Source organism: Rhinoderma darwinii, chromosome 11 (assembly GCF_050947455.1).
Source record: "Rhinoderma darwinii isolate aRhiDar2 chromosome 11, aRhiDar2.hap1, whole genome shotgun sequence".
Classification (NCBI taxonomy): domain Eukaryota; kingdom Metazoa; phylum Chordata; class Amphibia; order Anura; family Rhinodermatidae; genus Rhinoderma; species Rhinoderma darwinii.
The window spans coordinates 28440898-28468303 of record NC_134697.1 but is presented as its reverse complement, the minus strand read 5'-3'; the positions used below and the strand labels follow the sequence as shown (position 1 = coordinate 28468303).

General features: G+C 40.1%; 1 protein-coding gene across 1 annotated transcript in view; it reads right to left on the bottom strand.

The window, feature by feature from the left end:
• LOC142664188 (gamma-aminobutyric acid receptor subunit pi-like) overlaps positions 1-26551 on the bottom strand; it is a 65315-nt gene extending 38764 nt beyond the window's left edge. The window contains exons 1-3 of the mRNA XM_075843228.1: positions 26396-26551; positions 19142-19229; positions 17692-17804 (exon numbers count right to left, since the gene is read on the bottom strand). Coding sequence (XP_075699343.1) covers positions 17692-17804; positions 19142-19191 — 163 coding nt within the window. The 5' untranslated portion in view covers positions 19192-19229; positions 26396-26551. The remainder of the gene's footprint in view (positions 1-17691; positions 17805-19141; positions 19230-26395) is intronic.
• Positions 26552-27406: the final 855 nt, after the last annotated feature.

Genomic DNA, 27406 nt, shown 5'->3' with positions numbered 1-27406 from the left:
ATTATATGATACGCACCCAAAAAAAAAAATATTTTTTTAAATACTACACACAAAATTAACACAACTTGAGCTTTCCTAGCAGATTTATTCTATAAAGAGAAGGGAAAAGTTATACAAGAATATAGTTAATGAAAGTGTAAAAGCAAACTACATGTGTCCATCATCATATCATAAATTATTATAATAAAAAATAAAAAATGTGACATCAACAATCAGTGCAGAACATGAAATTTAAATGCAGAACATTACTGGCCAATTCCTTTTCTAAAGACAGTTTTATTGTACTGCAGAGTTTATTTCCCAAAATATCCATATAAACATTATCAAGGTTCCCATAGACATTGTAGGTAAAAGTGTGACTTCCTGTCCCTAGTGGTCAAAATACTTGTCTATGTATCGAAGAGTCAGCCAACTATACAAAGCATTAGTGCTGCCTCATCTGGAATATGCAGTTCAGTTTTGGGCACCATACATACAAGGAAGAGCAACTAAACTAATAGGGGCATGGAGAATCTTAGTATTGAGGAAAGATTCAAATAATAACATTTATTTAGTCTTAAAAAATATATCTAAGAGGGGGGGAGACATGATTAACTTGTATAAGTATGTAAATAACCATACAAAAAATATGGTAAAAAGCTGTTCCATGTAAAATTCCCCCTGTAGACAAGGGGGCACTCCCTCAGTCCGGAAAAAAAAAAGGTTCAATCTCCACAGGCAACAAGCCTTCTCTACAATAAAAACGGTGAATCTGTGGAATTGCCGAACGCAGGAGCTAGTGACAGTAGGAACGGTAGATGGCTTTAAAAAAAAGTCTTAGATAATTTCTTAGAGCAAAAAATTATTAGCACCTATGTAAAAGTATAGAATTCTTGTTTGAATGTTGATCCAGTCTGATTGCCACTTGGGATCAGGTGGGAAATTTTGCCTTTTTTAGGGCAGATTGCTTCATGCTTTATGGATTTCTTACTCTCCTCTGGATCAAGAGGGGTAAAACAAAGTTCTGAAGTTTACTCATACCCCCTACCTTCATCTATATCCTTTCCAGGCGACAAAACCGAGCATATGCGCTACTGTTTCCGGTAAAACCACCGACACCCTGATGGAAACCCGTTGGATCCAATTAAAGTCAATGGGTTTCGTCAACCACCGGTGGTGTTTGTTGTGCAATGGAACTGATGCTTCCAGATTTTCCATTGTTCTGCTCCTCTGAGCAGAACAACGGGAAACTGAACGCTGGTGTGAAGCCAGCCTAACTATGTAACTTTCACTGCCTTGATCTAAACACGGTAACAGACTCGTTGGGGCTGTCTGCTGGTAAAACAATTGATCAAACAAGGGCATGAATGGTCAACTATACTTTAACTATACTTAAACTATATAATGCTATAGGTACCTTTTTAATGCATATTTGTCACACTGAATAGCTTCAGACAAAATACAATATGTGACAAAGGAAAACTACGTAGACACATAAAAAAAAGTGTTTGAATTATTACACATTGCACCGATGTGAAAAAAGGTAGCTGCCACTTTAAACTATTAACTGTTTTCATGACCTTCAGCCTCATTAATAGTAACTAAATGTTTCCAACAATTAAATAAGAGCCTTTCACATCCCTGTGCATTCTAAACCTCATCACCATATAGTGAACATTAGAACGAGAGTATTGTAGTAGTCAGAACAAACTTTCTACAATATTTCGCTGTCGAGATCAAAGGAAATTTTGGAGGGCATGAGAATAAGATGTTGTTGTAATATATTAATAAATCATATAACAGAAAGGCAGACAACGAGCTCTGATACTCCATCAAACCGCAATGAGAGCCATTGGCTTAAAATGGAGAAGAATAAGAAAAGTGGTGAATGTTCCCACCAGTGGCCGGCAAAAATTGCTCCAAGGGCATTTCAACAACTCATCTACAAAACATCCCAGGAGAAAATCCATAGAAGTTTAGGTTTCTTTAACATCAGTTCAGGTCAGTATTCATGACATCATACTGAAAAAAAGATATGGAGTACAAGTGGGATTCAGGGGAATATAGCATGGCAGAAATCTCAGTAATGGTAAGAACATCACACTAACGGGCAGACATGGAGGTGGTGGTGATGTAATGGCGTGGGGATGCAATACTGCCTCAGACAGCGGGCAACTTGCATTATGCAAAAGACAATGAATTCTCTACTATACTAGAAATTTCATAAGGAAAATGTTTATTCATCTGTCTGAGAGCTCAGGCATAATTGGGTTATACAGGAAGACAATGAACCAGAAACACAAAAACTCAATCCATATTTGCATGGCTAATGTGATTAAAAAAAACTATAGAATTGGCCTGTCAATTAGAAAACATTAGTGGTGCTGTGTCCAGACCTGAAACCTGTGGTTCATTTCCAAAAATCTACCTATTACTCAACAGCCATGGGGAATATTAATATCAAATTATAAGAAGGGTTTGGTTGTAATTCTTGCTACTAAAGTTGATTCAATGAGTTATTATGGGGGTTGGCCCTTCTAAAGAACCCCTTTCGCTGTGTGTCAGACTTGTTTAACTGTGTGGCTGTTAATTTCCCCGGAATGAATGGGCCACCATGTAATACATGAGCAGCGGTTCTTTGCTCTGGCTCTTAGAAGGAAGTCCTGAGAAATGTCATTAATAATGACTTTCTTCTGCTTTATTGAGAGATCTCTCTCAGGACAAAGGTTAACTGGGCAACCCCTTAGAATGAAGCTTCATCTCTAGCCTCACTAGCCCCACCCCACCCCACCCCCCCACCAGGAATCAGCTGTTTTTGCTGGGGAGGGCAGTGTGGCTGCTAATTCAAATTTATAGGTAACTATGTAATACATGGTAATATTGAGTCGGCCAGAGTGGGGGGGGGGGGTTGTTCTTTGCAGCGACATGGCGCATATTCCAAAACTTGTTTTATATGCTTAGATTCTCTTTGTCTAATATTACATTTTGCTTTACGATCAGAAATCTTATATTATATTGTTTGTAACATTTTCGAAAAAACTTTAATATGTGAAAAATGTTTTTTGTTTGAAAAATATATTACAAAATATATCAATTGTACCACAAGAAGTTTCTACCTTTGCTTCTATCTAATATATATATGAAGAATGCAAAAGTGTTTGGATATTATAGTAACAAAATCTGTTTATGACCTACATCTGTTTATTAGCTACTAGGGAAAACAACAAAAACATTTTTAAATAAACTTGTTTCGAAGTGAACATTCCCTTCAAACTGATTCTCAAAGAGGAAAAATATTATGTACTGTATATAAAACAGTCTCTGTATAGATTCAACAAGGAAATAATCCAGTATCTTTATTCTGCCTTATACATTACATTTTTACAACCACTAAGGCAAAACAAAACCATCAATCTGTAAGAAAATGACTGCACTGTTAAACAACAACAACTTAAATGAAAGAAATTAATGGCCGGGTTTTAGTGAACATAAAAAGTATCAAACGCTTTATTGTCTGTTCGTTTATTGTAAATTTATTTAACAATGAAAACAGAGCTTACACATCGTAGGGGACACATTGCTCTATCTATCTCCATTTTTCTGCACCACCCAATAACCCCCCCCCCCCCTTTAATCTCATAGCAGAATGTTTCCATATAACTAATTTCGGTTTTGTTTTGTTCAGATGTGCATTTAATGGATTATTATCTTGGCTAAATAAATCAACCTAAACATATTCAAAGGGAAGGTGTCATGAATTTTTTTTGTTTTATTATATTGCTGTTACTATGATAAAAAAATTACATTTATTTATTTGTGTCCGTGTGTTTTACTTTTTACTTTTTTTTTAATTTTTACTTCTCTATGGGGGCTGCCATTTTTTTTTTCATCGATTTTTCATCGATTAACGACACATACAGAGATGGAATACGGCACATACATCCCCATAGAGAATGGAAACGGGAGCCGTTCCATTCACTGCAGCGTACGCCGTCTGTGTGGGAACGGCGCATACGCCGCTCCCAAACAGACCAAAACGAAGCTCGTTAGCAGAGCGAAATCCGGCGCCATTCATGTGGACCGGAAGCCGCTACCGGACAGTAAGATGACGACTTCCGTCCGCGGCTTCCGCCCATATGTTCAAGGAAGCGAATGTGCAAGGAATAGGAGCGGAGGCGGCAGTGGCGGCAGGAGCAGGTAAGTTATGTTTGTGTATGTTATGTGTGTATTATGTTTGTGTATGTTCGTGTTATACTGCCTGCTTAGCAATGTATCTAATCCTCCTACACTGTGCATTCGCTCAGAAAATGGCGGCACACAGTGTAGGAGGTTTGAAGATTCAACCCCCTCCTTCTCCTGGCCTGGCACTAGCCAGAATAAGGGAGGGGGGATTGTGTGAGGACATTAGAGCAAGTGTGTCTACCCCAAATTTGCAGCATAAAGCAACGAGGTTGCTTTACCACATTGACCATGCTGCAATTTTGGGAACTGCTCCCTCTAGTGACCAGCACATGGAAATGTTATAAATTAGAATCTAATTTATAATATTTCCTGACTTGTGAAAAATTAAAACAATGTGTAATCACTCAAATAATGATTGTTTAACTAAAAAAAATAATAATAATTCTAGCGACACATTCCTTTTAAAGGGTTAAATAAAAACAAAAATAGGTTTGAAGTCATTAACTAGGGATGTACTAAAATTTGTATTAGCTCTTTTGCAGTGCATGATTTTCATTAGTTTGGGACAGAAGCGTAACTGGCAGGGTGGGGGTAGGAGCACTACTAGGGCATGTGACCAGGATGGTGGGTACCAAAAGGGGTGCAAATGAGCCACTTTGCCTATGTTAGGTTGTTTAGATACAGGGCTGAGGCAGGGTACAGAACCTTTGTCCCAGGTGAAGTAAAGCCTAGCTACGACTCTGAGTAGCTTAGCAAAATTCACCACAGGCAGCGGGTATAAAAAAGCTGTCAAATATTCATTAGCGCCACCAGCACTTTCCGACAGCTGAAAGAGGACAAACATTTTCAATTTGGACCAGGTGTTCACAATGCAAATAGGTCAAATATGCAAATACGTTTTACTTATTCAAGTTTTACCACTTCATGCGACACATGGGGAATTTGGGATGTTGTGACTACACCTCGTGGCAGTGTTTCTGAAGTTTCAGTTCTTTACAGAGAAGATGTGGAACCTCTGGACCACAATGGACTTGGACCTGGCTAAACCAAGGTGCAGGAATCTAAAGATTTTCCTTTTTACTCTTAGAGGTTGTCAAGGATTAGAAAAATATGGCTGCTTTCTTCTAAAAACAGTGCTTCACCTGTTCATGGGTTGTGTCTGGTTTTGCAGCTCAGCTCCATTGAAGTGAATGGGGCTGAGCTGCAATATGACATATGACCTAAAATCAGGCGTGGTGCTATTTTTGGAAGCAAGCAGCCATGTTTTTATAATCTTGGAAAACCCCTTTAAGCCCCTGAAGTATTTTTTTTTCCTTTTCCAGTTGTACCTTCAGTTCACCAATGGGTGGCTGGTATGGAGAACAGGCTGACACAGTAGTAAGTTGAAAGATGTGTCTGGGAACATAGTCGCTGCAAGCTAAGAGTGTGCGTAGTCAGGACAGGCAAGGAGTCGTAACCAAGGATGCAGACCAGTCATGGTCAGAAGAGCTAGGAGTCAACGCCAAGAACCCCAAGCAGACATTGGATAAGCCATGGGTGGAAGCAGTGTCAGACTGGGTTCTATTGGGCCCACCAGAGGGAATGATTCTGGGGGCCCACCCACCATCTCTACAGAAAACATGCACATCCACTTGTTCTTACCATTGTACACATAGGACATTTAGTCAATAAGGTCTAACAGGTTATTTGTGAATCACCCATAAAAAATAGACTCTAGAGGCAATGTGTTGGCTCCCAAGTCTGCTCCAAATGGAGTTGTCTTCTGCTAGACCTTTTGGGCTCCATTATTAGGTCAGTCTGGGCCCACGAGAGGATCCTCTGGTACTGTGGTAGGCCAGTCCAACCCTGGGTGGAAGCCAGGAACACAGAGCAGATGTGGTCCAACACAAACCAAAACTTGTCACCAGGACCACCGCAGTAAAATGTACCCAGAAAACTAATAAAGCAAGATAATACTACAAGGCAGATAGGAGAGCTGACCCTATAAATCTTGAGACAATGATGTAACCAGCACATATGCCAAGCAATGAAGTATTGACAAAAATAATAGATGAATTGACAAAACTATTCTTGTTGTAGGATCGAACTAATAATCATGAAGAGCTCATCATTCTGTAGAAGGGAGAATTGCTTCCCTTTCCATTACTCATGTATCCATTTACCGTATCCGCCTGTCAATCCTAACTGCATTATTCACTGGAAGATTGTTAGAAATACCAACCACTTGTTTTTTGGCAAGCATACAAAGATCCACAAGTAACTCAAGGAAAATATTGAAGTGCTAGTTTTTACTTCTACATATTTCACTGATCCCAACGCTTTCCTGTTGCCTTCATAAGTTCATGCACTTCATACAATCAAAAAGCTATTTGACACAACTGTGCTGGCAATTAAGAAATTATAGCTTAGGCATCATTAAAGAGGTTGTCCGGCCACAGGGCGGTTTTTCATACTGATGACCTATCCACAGGATAGGTCATTAGTATATGATCGGTGGCGGTCTGAAACCCGGACCTCGCACCGATCAACTGTTCCAGCCACCTCTAAACTGTAATGATGGGGGTAGGGAAACAGACAAGTGAGCCCTAATCTACCCGCCACTCAGTCCCTGCCTACTTGCAACGACCCGCCCCAGGCGACGGGGTACAACTGGGCGACGGTCCCTACACTCAATAAGTGAACGACAGACAAACAGACAAGGGAACACAGAACCTAAGGGAAACGGGGCAGTTGCCCACGGCAACACCGTGAGCAACAAGAGTAGTAAACGAGCCGAGTCAAACCAGGAGAGTACGAGGTGCCAAACGCAGAGCAGGAGAGTAGTGAACAAGCCGGGGTCAATATGAAGCAAGGACAATAGTACAAGAAGCTGCAGCAGGGCCAGGAAACCAACAGAGAAGATTCACAAGCAAGGAGGAACAGGAAAGGCAGGTATAAATAGACAGAGGGCGGGAGCTAGCTTCGTCTGGCCAGGCTGTGATAGGCTCTCCCACTCCTAAGCCTGCCATCCTGAGTGGTGGAAGATGGAGTCAGTCTCACAGACCTAGAAGCAGGTGCAGACTGATTACCTATGAGCGTAGATAATGAAGCTGTGCCTGGCAGATCCTTTACATAAACACTGGATGTTATGCAGTGGTCGGTGTCAGAAGCAGATGGTTCCGGCCACAGTATAGTGGCCATGCTGCAGTACTGCAGCTCTGCTCCTATTTAAGTGAATGGGAAGAGCTTCAGTCACCCAGCACGACCACTATACAGTGACCGGAACCATCTGCTTTCGGTACAGACCACTGCATAACATTCAGTGCCTAGAAGCAGCAGGGACAGCTGATCACATGGGCTCTGAGAGTCAAACCCCCACCGATCATGTGGATAGGTCATCCGTATGAAAAACTGCCCCATGCCCATACAACCCGTTTAATATATGACCCAACTATTAAATGTATTTGTATAGTGTCATTATGTTAATTCAACTGTTTAGGAATGATACTAACCAATTAATCTATAACTTACTGTCACAGGGTACATGGAATAAATATTTTACGTTGGCCAGCACAGCGTGGTGTGAACCCACTTTGTCACAAAGGGTTTTGACGTAGGGCTAAACCGGGGAAGCAGAGTCTAACAGGACCCCTGTTTTTCACTCTTTAGACCCTATACTGGGATCTGGACTTTGCTGCAGGGGAACCCCAGGTTGGTACCCCCGGAGTAGTCTCCCTTGGGGAGTGCAAACTCAAAGACAGTATGCAAAGTCAGCTAACGCAAAATGTCAGGGCAGGCGGCAGAGGTTTATCACGGGTCCCTAGCAAGATGTCCAAGCAGAGGTCAAATCCAAACACTATATGGAAGATTATAACTAGACAAGCTTTGAAGAACCAAATTGCTCCAGCAAGGAGCACAGAAAGGGGAGAACCATTTATACCGAGGGAAAGCTGGTTGGAATCATTTGGCTCGTGGTGATCCTTTAAGAAAGAGAGAGTCAGCGCACTGGTGCACTAGCGCCCAGAGCAGAGCGTCGGCAGCATCGGAGGCCATCAGATGCTAACCATGGAAAAGATGATCTGCGACAGCAAGGAAGGAGAAGACGCAGGAAACAGGTCAGTATAGAACGGTGGGGAGCGGCGGCACTTACACCGGCTCAGTGTCATTGAATACAAAGACCCCATTGTTGTTCACTATTTGGAAGGTTTTACATGGTGACTCTCTGTTTAACTTGCATGACGTAAAGTTACTCAACAGTCAAAGCCAAGCAGTCAATGTAGACAAATGTGCATAGTACATAGTTCACAAGCAAAGTGTTCTAGTTACTGCACTACGTTTTTTTGTATAGATGTCTAGATAGTTTGGGCAGATTCTACTTATTTACTGAATACACTGTTCTTTGCTTTGTCCACCGCATAGCGCAGGTTATCAGAATATGTTATGTCAGTGCTGCCACATCTATTATCTGTGAAGAGTATTGTATGTGATGAGATGAGGCACATGGTGATGTGCACTTCACAACATTAAAATAATACCTGTCCAAAGAAATCATTCCAACAAGGTCAGGAGCTCTACAGTGTATACTTCATATTTCTTTATTTTATGCTTCTATAGAGTGTAACACACTTGTGAACTATTGATGGCTTTCAATTAATATAAGTTATTATTTTACAATCCATACATAATTGGCAAAACAAACGGACATTAAAGCGTAACTAGTGACATGTCAGTAGTTTTCATTGGTGGGGTCTGAGCACTGAGACCCCCACCGATCGCTAAAACGAAGCAGCAGAAAAGCTCGTGTGAGCGATGAGCCGATTACGAGTGGCTTTTCTGGCTGATGTTGATTGAACATTATGGTTTTTATTATTTTGGCACCATGGCAGGTATTATATGAGCAATACGGCTGGTTGTAGGTGGTCTTTATGGCTGTTTTGTAGTCACCATGGCAGGTGTTACTTGATCGGTATTAATGGTTTTAGGTGGTCTTTATGGCTACTGGTATATCGGCACCATGGCAGGAATTTTATGATCACAATGGATGGTTTTTGGTGGTCTTTATGGCTGGTAGTGCATAGACACTATGGGCAGTATTTTATGATCATCATGGATGGTTTTAGGTGGTCTTTATGGCTGGTAGCATGTATGGACTGTAGTATTATATGGCCACTTTTTTACATGGGTTTTATAGCTGGTATAGCTGTGAGGGCAGATTATGCCTCTATCTTACTCATAATGAAGAGGTTATATTTGTATTCTTGCTTAGATCATTCAAAAGGAGCAACCAAGCAGAAAAATAAGAGTAAATGGGGGACAGAGTCTTTACCAGTCCAAGCAAAACATAGGGAGTTTTTTCCAAAATCTCGTGGTATAAAAATGAGTCACAGTACAAATATCAAAGTCAAATTCCAAGGGGGTGGATACCTATATGTGCCGCACAAGTATTTTTCTAGTGGACTGTGTAATAAATGTATTTAGCACTTTCTATGAGGTGGAGTAGCTTAGAATGTGTGGGTCCTACTTAATGGGACTATAAGGCTATGTTCACATGTGCATTATGACTTCAGTTCATAACATAAGCCACAATACTCTGCTATATCAGTCGTATGAAAGATACCACCAGTGCCCAATGGACCCCATTGTCTTGTAATTGTGTCCTCAGGGTTCTGACATAGTGTCCGTTGTTTTGACTGGAGTTGCTATTTTTTCCTTCAAATTTGACGGAATCTGCGAAGGACGTTCTGAAACAAGCCTCGGACGCAGTGACCAGAGCCTTACTTTGCTTTACTCCAAGAATAAAAAGAAAACCCTATCACCCTGATGTCACCTTTTTATTCTAAACTAGGAATAACTTCAGAGATCGGTCATAAGAGTAAATACATGACCTTAGTTTACTGGAGAGAGTCTTATAACAACTCCATAAAGTCATATGGACAGGAAATAAAACTAAGTATGTATCGCTCATTTTCTGCTTCCCCGGCTTTATTATACAAATATTCATATATTCATCCTCACTTAAATGAAAGTTAATTTGGTTCTTTTAGGAGGAAGCATTTTACATATAGTCATTGGATCACACACAACATTCATAAAAACTTCAACATTTATGTACTGACATCCCTGCCACATTGCAATCTAATGATGTATTTATCCAAGCCCCCTTTTTCTCTGCACAACTACTGAATATTATTATATAAAATCCATGTTTTCCAGTGGCCTGAATAAATATAGTCATACTAAGGTTTTATGCCTCCATATGTTCTCAAAATTCTTTCGTTTATTCTACAGTACAATAGTTCTATTGGTACCCAGATTTTTAAAGTTTCAGCACCATGGACAGAACACAAAAAACTGCAAGGTCACATGCAACTTTTTTCCCCACAAGGCAACATAAAAGGCAAGTGCAAGTTGTGGTAATGCATACATTTTCATGATGGAAGCCAAGACGCTCTGTCATACAACTTACATTAGGATCCGTGGGATTTTGGGTGTCCATTATTTTGACAAAGCAGAATCTGCGAAGGAGGTACCGAATGGCACAGCAAATTTGTTGCACTATTGGTGTGGATTCCACACTGAACTCCCCCTGAAGTGATTCTACTAAGCTCATACTATATCAAGTTATATCATCAGGAGTTGAAGCCAGACTGCACAAAACAACGGTAAGATGCTTAAAAGCCCAATAAAATAAAATTCTCCATTCATTCCATCGCTAATGACAAATTATTTCTGACTGAGAGATTGAAAGGGGTTTGCTGCCATGAAGAGATAGTGACTGAGCCGACCGGATGGCCAGTCGTCCTGTCCAATTTATTACATTGATGGCTTTCCAATTAATATAGTTTAATGTCAAACTTCTCTTAGATCAGTCATAGAGAGGTCAAAAGGTCTGACTGAAGTTGAACATGTGGAATGTCTCCTGAACACCAAGGAATTCACTTAAGGATGTAGTAGAGCTCAATTTGTTATTTAACTCATTAAGGCTGTATTGGTTATTCATTGTGATAAGTGTGATATATACTAACATATATATTGAGGTTGATATTGAATACTGGTGGTCTGAGGCGGCTTAGAGGTTATTGGTGAATATTCCTAGGGTATTTCAGGGGTTTATGATTATATCCCTGGTGGTCTAAAATTGCTCAGGGGTTAATACAATATTATCTCTTGTAATATATGGAGCTAAGGTGGTTAATATTAGTAACCCTGTTGGTCTAGGGTGGTGAAAGTGTCAATGCCAGCCTCCCTGGGGGTCTAGGGTGGTAAAAGAGTGAATACCAGCATCCCTGGTGATCTAGGGTAGTGAAAGCATTTATGTAAGCATCTAGGATAGTGAATGGGTTCATTCATATCTGGTGTCCAATGGGTTACTAAGTGGGTTACTCACTTCCCTAGGCTCCCATGTCTTCCCTGCTGATTGTGGCATGAAACTGAAGGAAATTGGCTTGTCCTATTCAGATTCTATTTTCTGCCATGCACTGATCATAGAGATCAGTGCAGGACAAGGGACAGATATAAAGTCTGCAGTCCATGGTCCATTGTAAAACTACACATAATATGTCAGTGACTATCACTTATGATAAATGAACAACTAAGCTACGAGGTAGCCTCTGTATATTGTTGGAAAATGTGCATATTGGGGTTGTGGTTGGTAATGAAAAATGTCGGTACCGTTCAGGTTTAAAGTCCACGTTCGGCTTTATTGCAGTTCAAAATAAATAAGTGCTTATCCAGTATACAAAACTTGCAGCATACAATCAAAGCAAACACCCTGCCCATCTGGGCACTAACTAGACAGCAGGTTTCCTCACCTATAATAAACCAGGAGTACAGTGTTCCTTGGATCAGGCTTTGCACACTATCCTTGTGTGGATTCCCAGGCTCTAACACTGGACTGAATTCACTGCAGTCCTAAATAGACAGGTTAGCCCACCTGTACTGATTTGGGCTAGGGAAAAACCATGTACTGGAGTAGGAAGGGAATTGCAAGTCCCCCTACAAATCCTACCTGCCATTCCAGAAAAATCCCTAGCCAAAACAGACTTAGCAAAAGCCTCAACTGACCGAGTTTTGCTGAGAAACCGAACTTTCCTGGATTACTCACCTTACTAATCTTCACCAGCCAGGTGAGAAATACACCGCCTCCAGTACTTTCCCAGCCACAGGCTTATTATAACTAGCGAGTTAATGGATCTACCCAGTGTAACGTCTATGGCCGGAAGCCGTCGTTCAGACTTACCCTCTGACCGCCCCGGCCATGGACATCTGTCTTCTCGGCATCAGATCCCTCCAGGGAGACGCCGGCACTCCCTCCCGGGTCCTCGGACTGTTTCCAGCAGGGCATGTGCACGGCCTTAAAGGGCCAGTACGCGTCCAGCTGTCACCAACCTATAATTAGCCCAAATGGCTGCTGGACTATAAAAAGGGGCTCTGCCCACTTGTTCCTCGTCTGAGCATTGTTGTATACCTAAGTTTGTCTTGCAAATGGTCTCCCAGTGTTTCCTAGTTCCCAGTGTTACCCGTTCCTGCTGCCTGTACCCTGTGCTATCGTATCTACTGAGAAAGTCAAGTCGTGTCTTCCGCTGCATCCACGGTGCCACCTGCTGTGAAAGTCAAGTTGTGTCTTCCGCTGCATCCAGGGTGCCACCTGCTGTGAAAGTCAAGTCGTGCTTCCACTACTGTCTACATTGCCTCAGGTACCCGTTCTGAACTACAGACATTGCTTTGTACCTTAATGGCCAGCTGCTACCCCGCTACGCGGTATGGCCCAGTGGGTCCACACCGCGCGCCGTGACACCCAGTTCATTGATTCATCATATCTGACTTGCCCACAGAAAACAATTGATATCTCTATTCCATGCCATTATTGGTGACAATTGCTTTGTCAATTAGAGAAATTTAAAGGGGTTACCCAGGATTTAAAATTTTTATGTCCTATCCTTAGGATAGGCCATCAATATTTAATCGGTGGGTGTCTGACTCTCGGCACCCCTGCCAATCAGCTGTTTGAAGGGGCTGCGGCGCTCATATGGCCCTCTTCATTGTTCACATAGGTTTCATTTCTGTTTGTACCTCCACACACCGTTACATTCATAGCGGTGGATCGAGGTATTGCAGTTTTTCACGATTCAAGTGAATGGGACAGTGCTACAATACATCGCACCGCCACTACAAAAGTAATTGCATGGGAAACTACCAACAAGAATAAGATCTATGTAAACAATGAAGAGGCTGTAGGGCTCGTACCCCTTTAAATCAGTAAGATTCTTCCATGACAATGCCATACCCCCCCCAAAAAAATCTTTCACTAAGAGTATATCATGATATCCTGCCTAGTTCTCTTTACGTGTCCTTATTTAAATACGTGTTAATAATTCATTAGAGTATATATTGCTTTGACTGATTAAATCTGAACACATAACCAGAGGGGAATGTAAATAAGCAAATATAGAAAAGAAATACCAAACTGTCTGATGTAGTTTAGCGCAATCTCTGGAAACCTCTCTAGGGGACAATATCTTGGAATGTTTTATGGCGTAGCTGATTATTCAAAATAATCAAATTTGTTTAACGTTAAATTTGTTTTATTCTGAGTACTTAGCCATGACGTAAGAAAACAGGGTAAATGGTAATATAAAAGGAAAATATCACGCATTTCCTATTCCATGTTAAGATCCTTTAGCTACTTTCTGGGGTTATTCTAAACTTAGACAGAGGATAACAGGATATGCCACAAATGTCTAAAAAAAATGAGGGTCCCAACTATGGGACCTGCACCTATATAGAGAATGGGGATAGCACAAACCTTGTCTTATCTGGTGATGCGGCCACCGGCTGCAGATTCCAGGCCGGGACAGGCATGCGCACAGCAGTCTCCAATCTGTTTTATAAATGTTATGGAAACAGCCGAGCAAGCGTTTTTGGAACTCCCATCAAATAGAATGGAGAGAGCCGTGCGCAGCCCCCACTTTACTAGTCCCCATCTTCTTGATATAGGTGTGGTTCTTATAGTTGATATCCGCATCTATCACACATTTTTAGCATAGCCATAACTCTCATAAATGTCCAAGTTGGGATTGCCCCTTTAATCATTCCAAATTTATATCTAGTTCATATAGTACACTCATATGAAGCAGAGATCAGTTTCTCCTATATAGCAGAGCAGAGTTTGGCACAACTCATAACAATAGCACAAAGTGTTATATGTGTTTTTCACTCATTAAAGTTCAAATGCTAAACATTATAAACATTTGTCATGTAGATTTTATACTTTATTCTTATTGTTATTCTTGTTCCATAACACAGGCTTTAAAGGGAACCTGCCTCTTCTGGGCATAAGAAGAGGAACGAACGAACGAACGAACGAACGAACGAACGAACGAGATTGCCGGAATATTACCATAAAAGGCGCAAAATGTTTGCAGACCGTTATTTACAGTCGAAAGAGGAGTTTAGGAGCGGGGATAACGGCAATTAACTTTTGACAGCAGCGGCCAGCGAGGGGTGAGTAGAGCTCAATAGGTGAAATGCTGATGACAGGTTCCCTTTAAGTCTTTCCCTCGAACCCATCACCAATATCGGACTGGAGCTCCTTGGGTCAACCAGAGGAAATGGTTTTGAGGGTCCACCCTTCATCTATATATGTGCACTTGTAATCGCACTATAATCTTTGTTGTACACACAAGACATATCAACAATAAGATCTGATTTGTGAATCATCCCATAAGAAATAGACCCTAGTGATGATTGGTTCCAAAGTCATCTCCAAATGGAGTTGTCTTCTGTTCGATCTTAGGGACCATTATTGTGGCAATGCTGGATCCTGCAGGATCCTCTAGTTCTCTTGTAGAGCAGTCCAAACCTGCCCATGACTGAAACCCACCCCTGTCTATTAACCATAAGAAAGCCATTACCTAAACAAGGTATAAAAAGATGTATATATATTAAAAAAAGGAAGCAAAAGAGAACCTCAATGACGACTTATACCATAATCAAAAATTTCCACCTATCCACAGTGGTGATAATTGTCTGATCGATATGGACCCCATCGATCGGGGGGTATCCTATGAATAGGTGTTAATTTTTTATTCTGGAACAACCCCTTCAATGCTTATTTAACCAGATCAGTCTTACCTAAATGGCTGTGTGATTTAAAGCGTAACTAAAAGTTCGATCAACTTTTTATTTTCTAGCAGCATGTGTAACATAAATATGTTTTGTAATATACTTTATTAATGAATTTGGGCTCCTTTTTCTGTTATATGTGTTTTAAATGGCCCCTCTGACACTTTTCTACCACATTTTATTTCTTGTATTTGTCCTGTTGCTAGCACAAATCTGTACACTGTGTGAATGTATCGGTGTACGGATTCTGCTGCCTGTGAGTACAGGTGGGTGGTGGCCCCATCCTGACGTCAGGAAGGTCTCTGCCTCTATACACTACACAGTTCATGGAAGAGACTGTGTGCACTGGTCTCAGTGATTCTCCCCCTGTCTCAGGACACTAATCTGAGCTGCTAATTAGCATCAGATAAGACTAGGACTGCTCTGTCCATCCGTCCCCCCCAATCACCCTGCCGTCCTGTCTTATCTTCTCTGCACTTGCCAGGGAAAGTGAAAAGAAAACCTCTGATTGCTTTCTTCTGGAGTGAGCAGAGATATTCACATCTCTGTATATAATGTGTTGTGCTGTGCATAGCTCAGTGCTCGCTCACAGTATTATAGCTCAGTGCTCGCTCACAGTACTGTAGTTATACCTCAGATTTCACTGCCCATGAAAGATAGACAGATCGTAACATCACACACAGTAAGACACTCCCCTAGACACGCCCCTAGCAACCGGCCAGAATCAGGAATTTTTTGAAAATACATGTGGACGGTTTCACAAGAAAAAAAAGCTGCAAAAAAGGTACTTTGAAGTGAAAAAAATTGCTAGGAGTAATGAAGTCACATAGAGGGACATAATAGCAGTTTACATTTTTCTTTTTCCGAACGTTTAGCTACGCTTTAATGATGGGATGACAGGTCTGCCCTTATGGTTACTAAAAAAAAATAGCCTACAGCTTCAATAAATCTGGATACATTATATTCAGTTTCATTTGTGCCACCTCACAGAAAAACCTCTGAATGCTGCAGAATTATGTAAAAAAAATAAGGAAACAAAGTCGTACAAATCATGTTCTCTAATGTGACATACTACTTCAAGGTGCCAATGCGAATGTCATTGTTACAGGTCTTCCCAAAAAAAACCTACAAAAAAATTGATGGTGAAATAAGTGCAAAAGAGAGACTGGTGCAAAGGAAAAGTCGAGTACTTGCCCATACCAACCAATCAGATTGCTTCTTTGATTTTCAAAATGGCCACTAAAAAAATTAGAGCTTGAACCTGATGGGTTGCTGTGGACAATTACTCCACTTTGCCTTTGCACCAGTTTTGATAAATGTCATTGTCACTTCATATATAGCAACAATTGTGTAAGTGGGGACATAGAGATCCATGACATCACCGAGGAGCTGTAAAATAATCCCAGTTCTAGACAGGAAGATGTGTCTTAGAATTCAAATAAACCTGCGCTTTTATTCTTCCAGACATATATAGTATGAGATATGAGCAGCAATAAGGCTACAGGTGCTTAATAACTCAATTACATAACTACATCAGGTCCCTAATGTTGATCTGCATACAAATGTGCACGCAAACAGCCATGCATGTTGGGTAGAGGGACTTTGCTTGATCTCATCAATCTTCCTTGTGTGACTTGTGGACCTGCATTGGTCTTCCCTTCTCTACAGGAAAACAGCATTAAATGAATTGTCTTATACAGACAGAGGGACCCTTTCCATATGTCATATTAGGTGTCTCGCAGACCTGGACTGTCCATGTATTACATCATTGACCATTCATTTGAATAGTTGGCATGTAATACTACATTTGTCCTGCAGCGGCCGCTGTAAGGGATACGTATAACTGTCCGCAGGTTCCCCCAGAAATATCAGCTGGACGTCAGAGGTTTCTGAAGCCATGGGCAATAAGCTGATCTCCAGGCGAGCTTCAATCTGAAAAGAGGTCGTCTTGATGGGACAACCCATTTAGAAGAGGAACTAAACCAAGGGTCATTCCACCATAGCAAGAACCGAGCCTATCACCCCCTACACAGCCCTGTATAGGCATATATGATGGCATGGCACTGCACCGAGAGAGGGGAAGCATATCTTTTATTTTTTAATTGGTCCCTTGCCCTATGTGAATGCCTTATACATGTCATACCAGGATTCAGTATGCGTCATTGTCATTTTATAATGGAGTTTGACCTGATTGTTATGAGGTTTATTAAGACAAATCTAATTATTTTATGGGAATTCAGTTTACCTTCATGTAATAAACATTGCCTGATGTATGGCTTTCTCCCTATAGTGCTTGATAACTATTGCTGTTAATAAACCATATTACATAGCATCAACATGAAACACCCAAGAATCAGCATAAAATACAATACAGTGTATCACTCGTCTTTCTACATACATTTACATCGACATTATATAACTACTCACTGTCAAAGAAGGGGCGCAGATATTTATTGTATCCTTTCATGAGCTTCTGGATTGTAGGGGGAAGGATCTCTCCCTCCTTACCTTCTGCATTAACGGTGGGAATGTAATTGACGCTGGTGGAAATAACATTAAAAAAAGAGATAAATCTTTCTTTCTTTTTTCGTATAAAAGATTGTTAATACTTTTAAATATTGATGACAGATGCAATAATTTAGCATTAACTAATAAACATGTGAAAAGCAATAAGACAACATAATATATTTACTGATCTGTGTCGTTGATGGTCTATTTTGAGGGATATTTCATAAAAAAAGTAAAAAATACCCAGTAATTCTCCAGTGCAATTACATAGTTAGTACGGCTGAAATGCAATGATACAGAAATATTAATTTGTAGATGAGTTGTACTTTGCATAAAACCATTGTCACATGTTACACCTGGAGGGTTAAACAAAGTAATTGGCCAAAAATAATTGCTCAGGCAATGGCTGTAACTTTTGAAGAAACGCCACGTACTGTATGTTAAGAAAAATTCCTTTTGTAGATTAAAGGAGTTGTCTGACGAAAATAAAAAATCAAAATTAATTTGTTTTTGTAAAATAAAGAAACTTTCCAATATACTTTATATTTCAAACCTGTACGGACCGCAGGATTTCAGTACCCGCCTCGTGGACCCGGAAGTTTGGAGCTGCCATTCTTGCTGTGACGTATTGACACAGGCTTCAGGGGAATGAGCTGTCCCCTCCTCCTTGTGTGTCGATGGCGCGGATGAAGGGGCTGGCTGCCTGGCTCAATTCAACAGCTAAGGCAGCCGTCATGGTTGATAAAGGGACCAAGAAGGCGACTGGCTTAGCTGATGAATTGAGACAGCCCCTTCATCTGCGTCATTGACCCACAGAGAGGAGGGGGGATCTCCTTTGCCTGGAACTGTGTCGAAACTTTACAGCAAGAACGGCAACTCCGAACTTTTGGGTCTGCGAGGTGGGGACTGAAAGCCTGCAATCCGTACAGGTTTGAAAAATAAAGTATATTAGAAAGTTTCTTTATTTTACAAAAGTAAAGTAATAAATATTTTTTCTTTTCGTTGGACAACCCCTTTAAAGTGAGTGTCCATCTTTTACCCACCATATTGTTTTAGGTTCAACAATCTGTGCTGATTAATTTCTTAATATATCTTCATATTAGCCAGAGCTCAAATTTTCTGATATGGAGATCCAAATGTTGAGCTATAAAGTCATAATTATGAGCTATTATAGAGAACCTGTCAGGTGATTTCTGTTTCCCTATCCGAGAGCAGCAAAGGGGGAGAGAATTTTAGAAATTACTGGGAGAAAGAAAAGCTTTAGGGCAGAGGCGCAACCTGAAGCTTCTGGACCTCAATGCAAAATTTAAAATAAGCAGTAAAATAAATGTATAAGTGTAATTTTTTTTTAGAACAAGTACAACTTTACCTCCATAAGACGCATAGAAGTCCTGTGATTGCCAGTTGGAGACAATACATTTTTAGGACTGAAATGGTAGCAGAGGCAGTGATATTTCCTGAAATGACAAAGGGAAACCATCAGCATGTGGACATCAATCTTCACTGAATAAAACTGATACACATTGGGGAAAATTTACAAAGCAAAATGCACCAGAATTCTTACGTGTACTGTACATGGCATGCACCAAAATATGCATTTTAGACACTTTTTCCACCTTACTCAACAGTTTTGAAAATTGTCTAGAAAGAGGCATGGCTAAGAGTATGCCAGACATGAGGTGGCATAAGGAAGAGAAAAGTGTCTAGGAAGATGCGCCAAATTTATCATATGGCATATTATATTACAGCATCTTATTGTTGTTTTGCGTATTTACTAAGTGTTTTAATTATTCATCGCATAATACATAGCAAAAACTATTGCTGAAAGATGTCGGGTTTACATAGTATAATAATCTCTTCTGTGTTTAAAACATGGCAATGTGCCTTCCATTGTAAGTAATTATTGTTCCCAAATAAGAACATTTAATGTGCCCTGGGCCTTTCAGTACGGCTCGGTGAGCTGGCATTATCCTAACATACAGTATCACTTGGATGTAAATAAGCAAAACTATTCAAATTTACTTGATTTTACACCTGACTGATCATGGACGCTGATTCTAAATAGCTCCAGAGTAGAGATATGAAGGAAATCTGTGTGAGAGAGATTCTAGCTATGAGTATACTCTAAATATCTCAATTAGTGTAGCCAATTTTTGGGTGTAATAAGTTATAAGTTTATGATATACATATATTTTTTTAAGTGAATGAGTCTAAGGGGTCGTCTTGTGTCTGAATTAGTCTAAAGGCTGGAGCTACAGTGAGGACTCTGACCAATCAAATTCAGTGTGTCTGGACAGAGTATAGGAGGTTACATAATCGACCATTCAGCTGCTAAATTATATATTCTAAGGGGGCTGAACATGGGTGGAACCCCTAATAAATCTTCATCAGCAACTATTTTGCTAACATACGTGTATGAAATTCAGAATTCAGAAGAAAAAGCTAGGAACCTTTTTTTCCTTTCCCATCTCATTTGCCCATTAATCTTTTACGGTGTGACACGGTACTCATAACTGCGTGAACACATTGTCATCACAAGATCTTAAAATGTAACAATGTTAAGTAGCAAAATAATTTATTAAAGTGATTATCTTAGTTGGACAACCACTGTCCATATAGTTATTTGAAAAAGTAAGGACCCCCCCCCCCCATGTGAAGTTTTTGGACATGTCAATATTTCATTTTCAATCAAACAGTACAATATGATAAAGTTGGAGCAACCGAACAAAAGCAAATAACAAATTGACTGTGCGATAATTTACTAAACCAAATTTGCCATACCATGAGAAAAAGTAAGTAGGCTCTTATACCTAGCATCCCCTAATAACCTCCAGCAGGCAATACTTATGGCTGTTTACAAGACTCTGACCACCCTCACTCATAATTCCCACATCTTCACCAGGATCCAGGAAAAAAAATCACAAGCTACTGTCCCATTGGAAAAGGATGCTGGTAGCCCTACATGATGTATACCCTCAGTGCTTTGAGGTATGTTGGAAATTTGGGGAGGAGGAGGGTACCCTGTGTTATATCTGGTTGGGGAGAAGGCTATTGACCCCTTTCTGGAAGAATATTAATGACTTATACAATAATGTGTGCACTAACCAGCTGACATGGACATAGTCCTTCTTTAAATATATCCTGTTCTATCTCTTCCATTAAGCGGGGTCTTCTTTTATTTTTCATTTAAGCAGCTCACCAGGTCATCCTTAGACATTGGAAATCTAGCGGCCCTCCCACTATTTCTGAGTGGCATAAGGATTTCTCCGATATATGGAAAATTGAGGAATTGGTTGCTGGTGACAATGGTCTAAGTGGCAAATGTTTTAATATTTCATAGCTTCTACATAAAGATTCCACGAATTCAACTGTCCTGCTGTATTTTCAGGTTCTTCACATTCCATGCAGTAGCAATTCTATTAACAATATATAAAAAAATTGGTGTTTATCCAGTTCTTAAAGAAGTTGTCTGTAATAGGATATCCATTTTCAAATACTGTATGAGGAGAGTTAATAAAGGTAAGTCCCCATTCAAGACCCATCTAAAGGTCAGAGTGGCTACAAAGAGTGTCTCCCACTCTGGAGGACCCGGCACGTCTGTGTATTACATGAACAGCCTATTGATTTTAAATGGCACTGTGTAATGTTTCATTTCCCCTGTGGTGGCGCTGCTGGAAAATTGAAAGCTTGCTGTTGGCTTCCAAAACATATTATCCTTGGAGACCCCATCTAACGAAAAAAAGAATTGTCCAAAATGGACAACCCCTTTAAGTAGTCCTAAACTAGAGTTTCTGTTTATTATGATATTCTGCTATTGATAGAGGGGAAGAAAGTTCCAGTTAAGGTTACACCATTACAAACCCGCAATCCATCCATTCACACCTCGTATATGCGTTTAATGCCATTTAGCATTCATTCTGCTTACATTCAGTATATGTGATGGCTTGGTACAATTTGCTTCCATTACTGTCTATGAAAGAGCATTTAGAATAGAGGATTAACATGCTGACGATGCTGGGCACATCTGGATGGCAGGCAGCCAGTGGTAGAAAGCAGCTGCAGACCCAAGCTCTATGCGGAATCTTTTCTAATAAAGCGTTATTATTTGTCACATTTCATGCAGTAAATTAAAACGAGGGTCTTGACTGTAAAATTTAGAAGAAAATTAAAAAACAAAATTAGAATTAACCTATTTTTTTTTTTAGTAGACAGATACATAAGGGCATGCATTAAAGAGGCAGCTGCTATGGGGCCATTCGGGGAAGAGGGTAGCGCAAAATAGCTCTATGTGCTGTGTGAATCTGCATAAGGCCTTATCTTTACAGAATCAAATAAAAAGGGGACGGGAAAGTATCCGGATTGTCAAATGCCACCCTTCTCTCCTGCAAGGGATGTTGGAAGGGGGCACAATGCTATCCCAAATCTATCTATCTATCTATCTATCTATCTATCTATCTATCTATCTATCTATCTATCTATCTATCTATCTATCAATCTTTTTTTTGGGGGGGGGGTTATTTATTTATTTTTATTTTAAGCAGCGAACGCTTGATCACTTCTATAATGCTTTAGAATACATAGTATTCTAAAGCATTATTGCCCGTCAGTATTACACTGACAGGCAACCTATAGTATTAAGTCATGGCTTAACACTTGTCGCCACCGAAACCGTTTTGAATTTTTTACGTTTTGTTTTTTCCTTCCTATATTCCAAAAACAATAAAGTTTTTAATTTTTCCATCAACATAGCTGTATGCGGGCTTGTTTTTTGTGGGATGAAAATTGTTTCTTGAATTCAGTTTTTATGGCGTTCACCGTGTGGTAAAAACGATGTGTTAACTTACGGGTCAATATAATTATGGCAATACAAAATGTATATGATTTTTTGTTAAGTATTTATGTTTAACAACTTTTACAAAGAAAATACTAAATTTTAAAAACAATTGTTTTGTGTCACCAAATTCTCAGACCCATAACTGTATTTTTTCCATCGATGGAGCAGTGGGGGCTGTTTTTTTTTTTCAGGATGAGCTGTAGTTTTTGGTACCATTTTGGGGTAAGTACAAGCAACTTTTTGATCACTTTTTATTCCATTTTTTTGTGGTATGTGAGGTGTTAAAAAAAAAGAAATTCTAGATAAAAAATTTTTTAATTCATTTTTTTTACGGTGTTCACGTCACTGGTTAAATAATGTTATATTGTAATAGTTCTGACTTGTACAGACACGTTGACACCAATTATTGACATTTTTTTTGTACATTACTTTAGGAGTAAAAAGGGTAAAAAGGGTTTTATTTAACTTACTATTTGTATATAAAAAACTTTATATAAGTTTTTTACCTATTTATTAGTCTCCCTAGAAAACTTGAGCTAATGTTTTTTTAAACGTTTTTTAAATTTTCTTTTAGTCCCCCTAGGGGACTCGAACATGCGATCGTTTAATAACTGGTACAAAACACTGCAATTCTTATGTATTTCCATGTATTGTCATTTTTACCAGCTCCTATTAGCACAAAGTTGGCACACCTGGGAGCCCCCAGGCTGCCATGACAACCATCGGCATCCCACAATCGCGTCTAGGGGGGACTGATGGGCTGACGGAGAGGACCACCCCCTCTTTCTAATGGCTTAGAGGTTGTGGTCGCTATTGACTGTGGCACTAAGTGGTTGAACGGCCAGGATTGAACTTATCTATGTTCCCGGGATATTGCTGTGAGGTGTCGGCTGTAACATACGGTTTGAATGGCCATGATCAGAGATATCTCCAATCCTGGCCGGTATAGCTGGAGCCTAGTTGTCAATCAGCGCCGGGCTTCTGCTGGTAATACGACACGGTGCCTTAATACAAAGCATTCCATGATGTGCATGTATGGCTTGGTGCGTTAAGGGGTTAAGCAGCGAAAAAAAGTACCAAGTTCTCCTGTCCCTGATAGTTAGGGTGCCCCTTTTGTAATCCTTGCTATGAGGCTTCCTCCTGTCTAGATACGCTCCTACTGAGATCTCCACTTATCTGGACTCAAAGTAGAATTGGAATTGAGTGATTTTCTGCTTTTCGAATGCAGTCCCTTCATTCAGAAAAGAAAACATAACATAACATCCTAGGCTATATACAAAAATGGTTGAAAATTCCATGTCAGGTACAGTTACTTTTTAAATATTATCTCTTAATAGCACTGATGAAATATAAATAAGATATTAGGAGAATAAAAAAAATGTCATAGCTTAGTATTAATGTAATATTAAGGAAATATAGTTGCCAAACGTGAACACAGGGGCCTCAAAGATTTTCAGTTTCGATTATTCAAATGCTATAATGTTCATAACTTCAAAATTTCAGCAATCTCAGAAATACTTTGACTGGGTTAACACATACAGATTAAGGAGCCCCACACACGAGCGTGTTCGGTCCATGATATACGGTCCGTACATCAGCCGCATTTCCCAGACCGAACATACTGCAGGGAGCCGGGCTCCTAGCATCATAGTTATCTATGACGCTAGGTGTCCCTGCCTCTCCGCGGAACTACTGTCCTGTACTGAAAACATGATTACAGTACAGGACAGTTGTCCCGCAGCGAGGCAGTGACACCTAGCGTCATAGATAACCCGGCTCCCTGCAGTGTGTTTGGTCCCGGAAATGCGGCCGACGTACGAACCATATATCACGGAACAAACACGCTGGTGTGTGGGGCTCTTAAGACTAATATCAACAGTTGGCCTTAAGATGGCCATACACATGAGATAGCTTTTGGGTGAACACCTTTTCGTTTGACAGCTATCTCTTCCAACACCACCATAAATATAGATTCTTATTTCAATGGAGAGAGGGGATTAAGTCGATCCAGATACATGGCAAAAGTTTACTGTATCTCCGATGGGACAAAAGCCTCGGGCATGTTGAAATCTAAGGGCCAGTTCACACTAAGTTTGTTTACACGTTTTTTGATGCGGAAACCGCGTCGGAAAACCCGCCAAAAAATGGCCGAAAATGCTTCCCATCGATTTCAATGGGAGGCAAAGGCGGTTTTTTCCCGCAAGCGGAAAAACCGTCCCGCAGGAAAAAGAAGCAACATGCCCTATCTTCGGGCGTTTACATCTCTGACCTCCCATTGACATGCAGTGCAAAGGCTGAAATCTGCAGCAAGTCCGCTGTGATATCCGCAACGTCTGTATTACCTGTCAAATATGAAAATGTTGCTGCAAATTCGCAACAAATCTGCAGCAACATTTGCAGCGGAGAAATTACACCACGTCTAAGAGCAACATTTTTGAGCAGGTCTGATAAACTTTCTAAAAATGTGACATGTGAATCCAGTTCAATGGACCATTTACATACACAAATCAGGTTGATAGATTTGGTCTGATTGCATAGAAATTGGTCAGAAATCTGTAAGTATAAACTGCCTTTACACATATATTTTAGACCAGTCCGACCAATATCAACATCCGAACAGTTGGTCTGAGCTGAGTTGGCCATAGTAACTGGCCATAGACGGAACAACTATCATTAACAACCCATTAAACACTCTCTATAGAACTAAAAAGAACCCATTCTGACAAATGGAAATTTGCTCGATCATTCATGCATAAAAACATTTCTCGGTCATTAATAGTAAAAGCTACAATCAGTTATTGGTCAGAAATTGGGCCAAAATCTGTGCAAAGAAAACCGGCTATACATATAAGTATTGTACGAAGTCATAAATTTAAGTTTGCTACAGCATTCAGGTTGTTGATGCAACAGAGCTGAGTTTGTCCTTTGCCCCAATCTATTGTGATAATGCTATATTATAAGTGGCTTATCATCGGACCGCAGGTAAATCTATTACATTACCTCAACCCTTTTGCAATGCACAAAATAAACAGGTCATTGGCAAAATCAGCTCTGCCACATCTGTATCTTTTATACTTTATTATATTATTTATGTTATTTATTCATAACTTGTTTTCACGGCTTGTTGACAGATGTAGCAGCGCTCAGTTTGTCACGGTAAGTCTTTGAATTCAGGTATTTCCGTCTTTTTACCTACAGACGTATGGAAAACCCATTCAAGTTGAATGTGCCAAATAGCAAGCTCCACTCTGCTGCATCTGACAAACTCAGCTCTGCAGCCCCTGTAAAATGATTAAAGAATTAGTACGGATTAATGTAATGCAATCATCCAAAGCATTTAGTGTCCTCCTTTAAGTGATTAGTTAACAGTGATACTTTGCGCAGGAAAATCCCCATTGTGCCTGTGCGTCGCTGTCAGATCCCGTTACATTATTACTCCGTTTAAATTGTTTACGACAAATTACTGGCATTTCATGACTTTTTACGAGACGTCACATTAGATAAATTTATCTCCCTTTGCACTCTCTCTTCTGGAGTTCATTACTTTTTCGCAAACCATCTGCCATGTCTTTAAACAGATTAGCATGTATAGACTTATCAGAGGCAATAAAAGTCTGTTGTAAAATCAAATTTGTCCTGATTCTGCCCAGTATCCTAGCCTGACCTCGTTCCTAATACCCTTTGCAGTATATATATAAATACCCATGGTTTACAGATCTAACACATAGGTTTGCACTTAAAGGATTATATTGTCCATTGAGAACATGCAGGCAATAGTCATATACTTACCTATCAGTTGTTCTTGCACATGGTGGGGTGTTTGGGAAGATGCTAGGAAAACTGGAATTCTTGTGTGCGAAAAGTTGCTCCAGTCCTTGTGCACTGCAAGGGTCGGCAGTCAGGATCACAGCATGTTGGTGGTGTGTTAGATGTGTACAGCAGCCAAGCTCTGGAGGTTTGCAGCTGCACAAGATAAGAGGGAAGGCTTATGTCAGAGGGAACAGACTGCAGTACAATAGGAGCGGAGAAAGTATAGGGTGAAAGAAGGGGGGAGGTTCTGTATCGTTATGATGGGACGATGACCCGGTAGGTAGTATCTCTAGTCTATGCTTTTGCTTAGATTTTGTTTTGTGTACCTAGTTAGAGATCAATGACTACTCTACAATATCTCGAGAGAATAGTTTTATCCGATTTAAATTAATAGGTCAAGTTTACTGATTCCGTAGATAGCATTTTTCATTGATTTAGTCTCAACAGTTTATGTACAACTATACAACCAAAGCCTGATTATTAAGTCTTTGTCACTGAATAGAATTTCATTCTCCCAACTACAAAAAACACAGGAAAAACCATCTAATTCCACATTTAGAATTAATATTTCCATATATTGGGATCTATACGGAGGCCTACTCATTTCGAGGCAACAATGATAACCAGTGAAGAAGACAATATTTTACAGCTATATATTAAATAGTGTAATACAGGGTAAAACCGACACTGAAGGGGACTTAGATATATTGGTGAACATTAAACATTACTTTAGCAATTAGTGCCAGGCAGCTGCTGCTAAAGCTAAAAAAAAATAATGAGAGGCATTAAAAGAAGTTTAGATACAAATGACAAGAATATAGGTTTGCCTCTATACAAATCTCTACTGAGACTGCATGGATTATTGTGTCCAGTTTCAGGCACCGGTGTATAGGACCGACATAGCAAAGCTGGTCTAGGTACAGAGGAAGACGTGCAGAGGAAGTAAAGGATGGAAAAGGTGGATTGCAATACCAAGATAGATTATCAAAC